Raw genomic sequence first — 11,643 nt, 5'->3', positions numbered from 1 at the left:
TGACTTCAGGCACCTTGTGGAGGTGCCTCTGGTTGTAGCCTGGTACTATTTCTCTCCGCATTGCTACCCTCCCTTTCTCCCACTGCTTTATTTGCCCCCGTGTTGCCCCAAAGAGCACTATAAATCTGTCTGTGGGGGATGCTGCAGCCTCACAGGCTTCAACAGTCTGTGCGGTGATCGAGCTGCACATCGATGACCCCCTCATACACGTGTACACACACTAAGGGAAAACGCTCCCCTGCCTTTTCTTTGCCCTTTTCAACCCAAACCCATTGCACGGGTCCAGCCTGGTGTGGCCACGTGAAGAAGTGAATCAGGCAAAGGGGTGGGGAGGGAATGGCGTCTGTGCTTTGGATCTGAGCTGTTTGTTGGGAAAGGAGGTGGTAGGCAGATGCCTAAACCGGACCATGGCATCGCTTCAGCCATGGGCCTGGACTGTTCTGTAAGCACACGGGCAGACTTTGGAAAGAAGAAGAGCTCTGTTTCTGACACAGATTGGTGATGACACCCTCATAGCCATTAACGAGACGCTCATTGTTAAACCATTTCAATAGCTGGCCTGATTTCTTTCTGGCAGTGTCTACATTGTTTTGTTCAAACTGAATATATGCCGAAAGGGGGCTGAAATTGCCCTCCTTCAGTCATATCAGAGTACACTGGGCTGTAACAAATTCTTCTCTTCAGAGGATCCAGCGCTACCTCGTCACAAAAATGGTGCTGTATTGTTAACATACGCCTTCCCTTCTGCCGAGTAATTTCTGAGCAGTTCCTGGGGAGTTTTCCTGTGGATGCGGAGATGGGGAGGCCGAGAGGACGTTGGCGCAGCCTTGTGCTGGTCCCAGCCCTTGGAAGAGCAATTGCAAGCAGGAGGTGGTTGAGTATTGTCTCACTTACTTAGTGTGCAGCTACTGGGCACGGCCTTTGGGTATAATGTGATTTCCCGAGCAAGTTTATACATATGATCTGTGCCTTCAAGCTTCATTGCTGTGGTTGGTATAGATATACACTGACCAATAATGGCCTGGAAGGATCTTTTGCACTCACAGGCTTGTATATATCTACCCCTCACCTACTAAAATGACAGTGACAGATTTTGGTGAGATGTCTTTTCCTTGCACCAGGGCTCCTGGGAGACAATGGTGATGGCCCGTGCAACGTAACAGGACAGGGGCCTCAATCTCAAATTTGCAGGTTCAGGTGCAGATTGTGTGTCTGGACATTAGCAAGTTCCCCAGGCAGATGTGTGACTGAATTACCTGTAATGAGTGGGTGTATTAATGTGCTTAACCTTAGATATCTTGCTGAATCAGAAACACAGGGACAATAAGTAATCAATATATGTTAAATGGCATGTCACCTACATACAGCACAAGTCCCATTGGTATTATGGAATTGATGCATCATGAATGTAGTAGCCTAAGTATTACTCCAACAAGCAACACCAGATGGTAATAAAATAGACAAGGTCCCATTCAACTGACATATCCCAAGATGCTTTTAAGAGATGATGCGAGAGCCAAACTCCAGTTTAACAACTGAAATTGAGTTTGAAGCAGTTTTTTTCCCCAGTAGATGACCAAAGTGTTAGGAGGGTTCTGATGGAGATGTAGAGGAAGGAGGGAGAAAAAGAAAGGGACATGCTGATCCCTCCTGTTGGGACCAACCAAAGAAAAGCAGAAAAGCAGTGAGTGGAAGAGTTAGTGGGAAGGGTGAGGTGAGAAAGCAAGAGATGAGAAACCAAGAGCTACAAAAGTGCTGGACAACCCAAGGACCCTGGCCTAAGCCCCAGAATGGTATAATCTGCAGAAGTAAGCATGTATCATTGAACACTGGACATGAAAATTGTCCAGATCTGCGTGTCTTCTGTATTAATTAAAGAGCATTAGTGGTTACAAATCTCTGTAAAGCATGTCCCTGTAGGAAAGCCTTCAAATCCCACCTGTGCCCAAACAGCTGAACTGCAAGCCCAGAGCTCTAGAGGGCATGTGTAACACCCCAGGGAGCTGGCAGACAGCACTGTGTGTATAGTGTAAGTAGGATGGATGCATAGTCCCATTTCAGTGAGGGACAAAGTGCCCACACACAGGAGGGGAGCCAGAGGATCCAAGGAACGGAGAGTGTAGCTGGCTCTCACTAAGGAAAGCTTAAGAGTTTCTAGATTAGGAACCCAAACGCAGGAGCCTCGGGACTGACAGAAGGAGCTCAAACAAGGCTGGACATCAGATGGTGCACACAAAACAAGTGCTTCCAGCCAGTCTTCCCAGATATACCGCCTCCATAAGTGGTCTTCCTTCCAGCCTTCGAGCTGTCTCTGTAGAGGATGGAAAGGATCATAGAATCACAGAATGATTTGGGTTGGAAGGGACCTTTAAAGGTCACCTAGTCCAAGCCCCCTGCAGTGAGCAGGGACATCTTCAACTAGATCAGGTTGCTCAGAGACCCGTCCAACCTGACCTGGAATGTGTCCAGGGATGGGGCATCTACCACCTCTCCGGGCAACCTGGGCCAGGGTTTCACCACCCTCATTGTCAATACTAGGATACTGAGGCGTGAGTAACCTTTCACATGAGTGCAGCTCTCTCCCCTCAGCTGACAGTTAATGGGCACTGACGCAAGAGCCACACTATGGAGCATACACCTTTCATCAGCTCTGAGTTAATCCAGGAAGAGAAAATTTGAATGAAGCTGAAATTTCAGTTGCAGGGTCAAATACACTCTTTCAGAGACAAAATGCAGCATTGAGAGATATGTTATTATTACCAGTAACAACACACAAGAACACTATCAAGAATTATAGACAGAGAGACATGCAGAGGTGTGAATAACACAAGATAAGTATTTATTCAGACAGTTAAATTTACACAACTTATGCTTCTCCAATGCATACATATATTGGACCAACGTCTGCTCTCAGCACTGGTGATTTAAATTAGGAATGATTTCATTCAACCAAGTGGGATCATATCAGATTTACATCTGTGTGACAATGCGCAGTGTGGCTCATCGTGTTCAAAATAATAGCTGGGTCGTTCGAAGAAATAAAAACAAGTTTTCAGTTCCAGAAAAGGAGAGCAGATCAGAAGAGCATCACACTTTTTTCAAGCACTGCAAGGACCAATCCTGACAGCAATCCCAGTGATGCAGTAGTCTCATTTCAATACCTTCCCCTCACCCTTCTCCAAATTACACTGGCACTTGAATATTCTCCTTCTGGACAAATCACAAATGAGCCCCAGAGGAAGAATTTCTTGTGTTTCATCTCTCTCACCAAGACAAGTAGAAGTGTGAGAAAACTGGGAAAGGTATCATTAATGCCAAAAGCAACTAAGCATCAAAGCTGACAAGGGACAGAGTGGTCTACTATATAATGAACAGGTAGACCATTACGGGTCAGCTCACACATAAGAACTTATATTTATGAGCACATATGGCAGATTTATAATGGCATATTGGAAACCTAGGAAATATGCATCTTGCTTCTGTTATAAGAAAACCTGTTCCCATTCCAACAGCTTCAGCAGGCTGTGGATCAGGATCCTTTATAAGTAAAGGGCACAGGAGTGTTGCATCCCCATATAGCCTTCACAAAACAATATCCTCTCTTTTCAGAGAACACTCTCAAAAATAACCTAGGAAATGATGCCTTAGCTGGGTAAGCTGAAGCATCCGGACTGCGACAGCATGTGCTTCACAATGTTTCTGTTTGAAATGCAATGTGGTCCTTACAAAGCCTTAGCTGTATTCCTAGCATCTGCAGATTACCTGCTGGGAATATTGAGTAAAACCCAATTTGGATTTCGCTGCAACAGTGTTGTGTAACATAGTACAGAGACACATGTTAAAAGCAAGCTTTTATGGAGAATATTAACTGGTTTAATTCCTGCTCTCCCGAGATCTTATTTTTCTGTGTATATGCCTATGTACTGACAGAGAATTCTGCCTCATGGCACAAACTGGTCAACTGCGCTCCATTAACGCAAAAAAACATGCCCAACTCGGCTGCTCACCCTCTTTCCATGGGTGTCTCTGGCCCACAACCACTGTGCAAGCCTAAGGAACAGTTTGCTTACTGGACATTGAGTGCTGGCAGCTGACAGAGCTGCTGACATCATTGCAAGTCAGTCTTCAGTCGGTCTCACATTTCCATCAGTTTAAGACTAAAGACTTCCACTCCAGCATACAAAGCCGTGTACAGAGCCACAGCTCAAGAGCAAACACTGATAACATAGCCACAACACAGTTTTTTAGAGATAATACACTGCATACACTGGAAAAATAGCTATCATGCCATAGATACAGTTCCCTCAAATTAGAAATATATTTAGGATGAATACATTAGAGTATTTTGCAAACATGCCATGAGTTGAGCTTTGAGCACTGTCATTCCTACAGAAAACACCAGTCACACCTAAAAGTACAGCTGGGCACGGTGCAGAGAGCCAGAATGATCTACCTGGGCTACTGCTCCACAGCATGAGCAGGGCGGACCAAGGCAGGTGTGACATGGCGTGCCCACATTTGGATGAAGCCTAAACAAATGAAAAATTTGCAAAGAGGTTGTGCATGTAGATTTAGCACCTATAGAAATAACTGGAGCACCCCTGCCACATCGTGGTGTATCCATCGCTGAAAGTATACTACCACCAAACTTAAGAGCTGCTAAATTTAAGAAGAGATTGAGACAGGTTTGAAACATACAGTCCATGAAATAATATATTAATCATACATATAAGACATCTCTTTGCTTTACATGGGGTAAATGTGAGTCTCTATACACAAAAACATTATTCTGAAAGACAACAAGCTAAATTTTCAGTACATTCCTCAAGTACTCTTATGGTCAGGAATTCCATGGCCTTAATTGCCTAATAATTAAACTTAATAATTCTAACAAAAAGAAGGAAAAAAACAACCACATAATCAAGTCCAGTCTATTAGCATGAAAAATCTGATCAGAAGAGTTTGCAAAAGCTCACGTAAAGTGATATTAATGACCATCTGATCAATTCTGGTGGCCCTTTTTACAGTCTGCAAATGTTTCACGCAATTGTGATTGCATAAAACAGAACTGTGAAAGCCCAAATTCACAGGCAAGCCCAAGGCAGCCCCAAAATTGTCTTATTTCCTTTCTCAAGGACAAAACTCTTTAGCTCTTCATTGCTTTCTTTCATTTCTTGTTCATAGATCTACTAAACTAAAGGCAGTGACTCTACCAGGAGCAAGCGGCACTGGACTCAGGGAAGGAAGAGAATAACTGGAGGCACATTTGCTATTCTTACTTTCAGCAACACAGGAAAAAGCATCACTACTGCTATTTACCACCAAAACCACCAAATACTCAGCAAACAAGTGAACAACAAGCCCGTGAACAAGTCTAAGAGAGAACTACACCTCAAGGACACACGCCATGTGTCCAGCGTAAGCCAGGAGGAATTTCATACAGATATACAACTCTCATTGAATGCTAAAACAGGATTATTCATGTTGGAATCGAGCTCTTCAAACACATTTAAATTCAGTCCTCAAGACCCTTTCAAACCCACTGATATCAATAGGGTATATGAAAGTATAATGCATATATTAGCAGTTTGAAAGACCTTTTGGAAACAGAGGAAAACGCCATCATAGTTATAATCTGCCTCTCTCTCTCTCTCTGAAATTAGCTAAAACAGCTGCCCAAATGACTATCAGCCAATTCAGAAAGTGTTCAGCTGTTCCTCCAAAGTAGGGACTATGGCCTGGGGTTGGACAGAAACAAGCTGGGGTCAAGCAGAGGATGTGCCAAGCATTTCTGTGTACTGTGGTTAATCAAACAGCACACAGTATATTTACAGCTTAGTTTAGACCACAGGCTCCGTAGCACGGATGTGGATGCTAGGAAGGCAGAACCAGGAGAGAGGCAGCTCCCTGCTGCAGTTGTCTTCATGGAATTTGATATTCAGGTAGAAATCGCCTGTGTAGAGAAAGAGGAGCGCTCCAAAGTACACAGAGTCTTTGCTTGGCTTCACCTGGAAAAGAGAACGTGAAAATCAGTATAATTAAACGAGCAACAAAACAAAATAATTGGACTTTGCAATTCAGTAGCTCCTTGAAATGATCTCAGAGTGCTCTAGATTCACATCTTAATATTGCCTTCACACAAAAAGGAGTGAAGATCTTGTCTGTGTTCTAGCAATGGTAAAACTGGAGCACTGAAAATTAAACCCTGTATTATTCTCTCATGCAGCAAAGCTGTGGAACAGCTCAAACCAGAATACAGCTTTTCAGGAGTCACTGATTCCAGAACAGAGTTGGTTTAAGGCAGAAATCCCCCAAAGTGTCCTGAATATCCAGGAACATCTTTCCTCAGACTGCATTTATCAACACCTGTATTAAAGGTCTAAATCATGTCTCTGAAGTCATGTTAAACACATGGTTAAGCACCATTTAACAACTTAGCAATAACTAAATTCATCCCCACTTATTACTTAGACACAATTTGACTTCAGATTCTAATCAGGAGTCTTTAATATTGACCATCATTGAAATAATTAAGTTCAGGAAGAAACATCCCACAAAAAGTAGCCACTCTGATTTAACTTGTCCAAAATACAGAGTTCACACTGTTTCTACATTTATGACAAAACCATTCATGATCCATATCTTTACAACAAATAATAGCTCTGAGTCCATCATTTCAGCAAGTAATTTCTCACTTTAACAATCCCACAACTGTTCCGCATATGATAATGTTTGAATTAATATCAGCTTCCACATGATGTTAAATCCAGTTTCAGGGTCCCTAGAATTGGGTTAAAGTTGCTGCAGATGCAAAACATGGAATCAGCACAAAGCCATTCAATCGGATGGAATTTGTTCAAAAAATTGTGAAAAGGCAACTTCATCCTAGAAGAAAGGACACAATAAAGGGCACATGATGCTCCCCAGTACTGGTCTTCCCTCAAGCAAGACCATCTTACCAGTTCCCTTCAGCTCTCTGGACCCTGAAACCATCAACTCAAGATATACTCATGGGGTCATCCCTACTTTTATGGGTAGGCCTGTGCCCATCTATTTTCTTTTTTACTTGAGTAGTCATTGGTGATGGGCCTTTCTTTGGTCATCTCCAAACACCTCAGTGTCCATCACGTTACAGTGTCCAGCACTGATTACAAATGACAGTATGACACACCACTGTCTCAGCCAAGCTCAGACCCAAGCACAACCACAGCAGAAACTCTGGTGTTGGATCCAGAAGCACTGAGCTGTCCGGATGTGCTGGACTTGATTGGATTTAGGGGGAGAAAACCTTTGCAAGGGACATCACTGGGAACCAATGGGACATTACCACCTGGAACAGTGAAGGGATGGAGCTAAGGCTCCGAGACAGATTATCAGGATTCTTGCCCGCTACAAAAAATTTGGTCATAAGGTAACTTGGGACATCAACAACTAGGTATTGACTGGGAGAATGGCTATGGACACCCCTTGCTGAAGGGCACTTCGCCATTGCGTAGGAGGACCAGAACAAGGATGACGACTAGGCCATGGCAGGGAAAGGCGGGAGAGAAACCTCTAGAAAAGGTTTCCAGGAGTGTGGGGCACCTCAAGAATATGCCAGAGAGCTGAAAACTGCCTGCCACCACCTCCAGTGAAGAAGTCTCTCTGTAGTTGTCAGATGTGAGGGGAATGAGCTGTTTGTTTCTGTTTTCTCCCATTCTGTGTTCTTTTGGACCTTCACTGCTGGGTCCTTTAGCCAGCAGACAGGCACCCCCTATGGTTCCTGGGGTATCAGGGTTCTTTGCTGAACCTGCCTAAATTGCTGCTCCTGCACAGGGGCCGGGCTGCTCACAAGCAGCAGCAGCAGCAGCAGAGCTGGCAGAGCTCAGGCTCCCTTTGGCTTCGGAGCTGGGCACTTTTGCTGACCTACAGCAAACTTTGATCAGCATCGTGTCATCCACATGAGTGATCAGAGCAGCCACAGCTGTTCCCCTGACCCCCGTCCTTGGCATCTCCCTTCCTTGATGGGTACAATTTCTTGCCCTCTGGGAGTGCGTCTGGACGGGCACAACAACATGAGGCAGTCTCCCCTTTTGCTTCCATCCCCTCCTCGCAGGGCTGCCTGCTTTATTTCCACTTCACTGGAACTGATGCGTACTTGCATCCGCTAATGCCAGCAATGGGTGGAGACAAACGGCGAATGAAGCCCCCTCAGGACCCACACCATTTTCAAGCTCCCAGTCCATTTTTCCTAATCTAGTTCCACCACGAAGAAATATCTGTAACAGCACTGATCAGAGCCTTTGACAAGCAGGAAGATGGCTTCAGGCACATCAGCATCAACGCAGTCTTTTCACTCATTTGAAGTTCTTGCCTACATGGTTCGTTCCTCCTGCCTTTACAGCACGAGTCTCTGCACCAGTCATCAGTTCCTCCATCATAAGTGAGAAGAGCCAGCAAGGCAGGTAGTGGTATGTGTCCTCTTCTGCCCGCAGCCCATCTCCCTGTGTGCAGTATGCACAGACCAGACGACATTCATGGTTTGGGGTCTATCCACGTCTGTATGGCCACTTGTACAACCACTGCTCTAATCAACACTTGTGGTTTGGGGAGGAAACAGGGAAGCAAAAGTAGCTTGAAACCTTTGCACTGTTGAGATGCAAGTGGCTCTGTAGAAGTTACAAGAAGTTTCTTCCTAAATAGTAACTGACTTTGGAAAGTAAGGCTGCCTCTCTAGTGGGGCTGCTTACAAACATTCCCAGAAGACCACAAGTACATCAGCGGCAGGCCAGCCAGTAGAGGGCTAGATCCAACCCAACTGGTATACTGGGCACAGGACTAATTTTAAGGTTAAACCATCTACATTTAGGTGTTTCTTTGCACACTAGGTATCCAAGCTCCTACCACAGTAAGAAGACATCTACTCAATACAGCCAGTGGAGCAAACACACATTGGTCTACCTGGCCAGCCTATAGAGTCGGGATACAATTGCAATACAAAACATAGGCGTCTCGTGACATTTAGGATGACCTAAGGCACTGAGACATCTGCACAGGGCTGGCAAGATTTACAGGATGATTTACGGGATTTCTGGCAGTAGGTAGAGGCCAGGTGGGATACCCACAGCACCTAAACGATGGTAGACACCTACTTTTAGGCAAGTGAATCTCACCCGGGGTGTCTATGTTAGTGTAAGCCAGGTTCTACTGGCTGCAGACTACATCTCCATTGCCTAATGGGAGCTTAGCTGGCCAGCATCCATAGTAACACCTACTCATTCAGATGTCTCAGTCTGGAACTGAATCCACACAAATGTCTGTAAAGTGGATGTCCATATCTGAGCCAGCTTTTCAACACAAGGATTCATCTGATCAAATGTAGAATGAGGTAAAATATCCTCTAAACTGCATTAATCCTAATGACTCGCTCTCCCGCTGCCTGTGAAGGAAGCTCAGGGTGACTTGTTCAGATGTGTACACAAGTCAGACATTTCCCACCGAAGCTGACAATACGCACCATCCCACTGATGCAATGCATGATCCAGCTGACCTGTGGGAAACATGAAGATCACATACTCGTGCCTGACCCAGACCAAATTTATATCGTCATCGAGTCCAGCAGCACACAGGTCTGGTCTTGTCACTGCCTAGACACGTGCTTATATACTGTCCCGATCTGGGATGCTGTTGAATACATGCTTGCTGAGTCGAGTCAGAGTTGAAACAGATTTTACTACAATTCCACCACACCATGGAAACCAAAGACGGGAAGCTTCTACCCCGGAAAAAAACAGCTGAAGACTCAAGAAAAGAATGCCCACATTACTCCTCTGTTCCACTGAGATAGAAGAAAAATTAAGTTTCTAGCTCCATCCTAATCTTTCCCTGATTCAGGCTACCATGTGGGACTGTGATTGCTTAGAACTAATTACTACTTATTTATACTGCTGTATTACTTGGGGAGCTCAGTTGGAGATTGGGGCTAGTGCCAGCTACTGTTCGCTGCCCCAAAGAGTTTACAGTGCGAGTAAAATAGTGCCAAGAAAACTAATTTGTTCCAGATGGGTCACAGAGGACCTGCCAGAAGTGAGCAAATGTTCATCATAGCTTCTGAACTGATTCAAAATGACCATCGACTAATGAATTTCTCCTCATCTCCCACTACAAATCACTTGAGCTAGTGCATGATAACACACGCAGGAAAAAAAACCTGCTTGAGAACAGTAATGGCAAAAGCAGGAACAACACGGAAAGATGAATTGCTGGTAGTTACAGGAATCTCCACAGAAGATAATTATTTTTTTTTTATTTGGCAAGAAGCAACTCTGATCAACTAATAAGTCAAAAACCCCTGTTGGTAGGAAGTAAGAATTTTTAATAATATGGATAAAGCTAAACTTCAGGTTGTGAAGTGAGATAAAAAATAAATCAATGAAATGTATTTTAATGGGCAGGGGTCCACCACGTTATCTCATGTTTCAAAACCCCGCAGTAAACAAAAATGTCTACTATCTAAATGATAACTGATGAAGTCACTGTTAAATATGGACATAGAAAGGAAAGATTAACCAAATTAGAAGTTGGGCTTAAAAATAAAGATTTTACTTAATTTAAAATGCATGGAAATATCTCAATATCCTTTAAAATTTTCAGTAAAAGAATTTGCTTTTTGAAGTAGTATATCCCAGCAGAGACTTTGTGACACAAACCCAGACTGGTGCATTGAAGTAAGAGCACAAAAAGGTGAAAAGCACTCATTACATTGCTTCCAAGATAAATCATCTAACTTGGACTTCAAGCCACAAGAAAGAGAAATGCAAAATCATATGACTTTTGCCCTTTAAACAATTTATATTCATACTGCGAAGCAGCGTGCGCATGCTGAAAATTCCTGTATATGTGCCCTGTGTTCCAGATAGCAGCAGAAACTGATTTGAAACTTTTTAGCCTGGAAACAACAATAATTATGATTTGCTGAGCATCAGGCTCAGTATGACATTAACATTTAGGGAAGCAGAGGGGGTTTGGGTTTTGCATTTTTTTCCCCAATGAAATCACATTCAGCTGAGCACCAATAATGTTGTAGTTTCTGTCATGACAACAGACCGAATTTTCAGGGCGAGAAGTATCTTCTCTTGCTGTAACACCTGATACTCCCACTTGTTCTTGACCATACGCTGCTGATACGCCAAACCATACGCAAGTTCTCCATCCTTCCTCCCACCCAGCTCGGCACCGCAATAAATCATGTCACCACCTCCTTGCCAGTGTCACTGTAAAGTCAGCCCAATTAGCTTAAACTGCTGACAAAGGTAGTTTTTGCTAAACTGGCCAACTTTGCACGAAAACAAACGCTCACACCGTCCTTCCCGCCGGGTCTGCTGGAGAAGAGGGGAGCATCTTCTGCAGAGCAGCAGAAACAAGCAGCTGGGAAACGGTAGCATCTCAAGCCCCCTCCATTAAACAAGTAGAATAATCATGTGCCCATGACCTCAGTTTATAAAAATAATGGGCAGATGTGTAACCGCTTCAACAGAACCGCACTGAACTACGCCAGCAGGGAATCTGGTCCAGTGTCTCAGCTTTCATTTATAAAAAAGAGAAACTCTGAATGTCTTTCACCTGACCCAACCATGAGCTTCTTCGGTCTCTTAACCAGCGTTT

At 44.1% G+C, this 11,643-nt stretch overlaps 1 protein-coding gene across 1 annotated transcript in view; it reads right to left on the bottom strand.

The window, feature by feature from the left end:
* Window positions 1-5,840: 5,840 nt before the first annotated feature.
* TRAPPC9 (trafficking protein particle complex subunit 9) overlaps window positions 5,841-11,643 on the bottom strand; it is a gene marked incomplete at both ends in the record, with an annotated part of 523,602 nt that continues 517,799 nt past the window's right edge. The window contains one exon of the mRNA XM_081996827.1: window positions 5,841-6,008. Within this exon, the coding sequence (XP_081852953.1) occupies window positions 5,841-6,008 (168 nt within the window). The remainder of the gene's footprint in view (window positions 6,009-11,643) is intronic.

This window comes from Phaethon aethereus (assembly GCF_964289735.1).
Source record: "Phaethon aethereus genome assembly, chromosome: 2".
NCBI classification, from domain to species: Eukaryota; Metazoa; Chordata; class Aves; order Phaethontiformes; family Phaethontidae; genus Phaethon; species Phaethon aethereus.
This window is presented reverse-complemented; position numbering and strand designations above follow the sequence as displayed.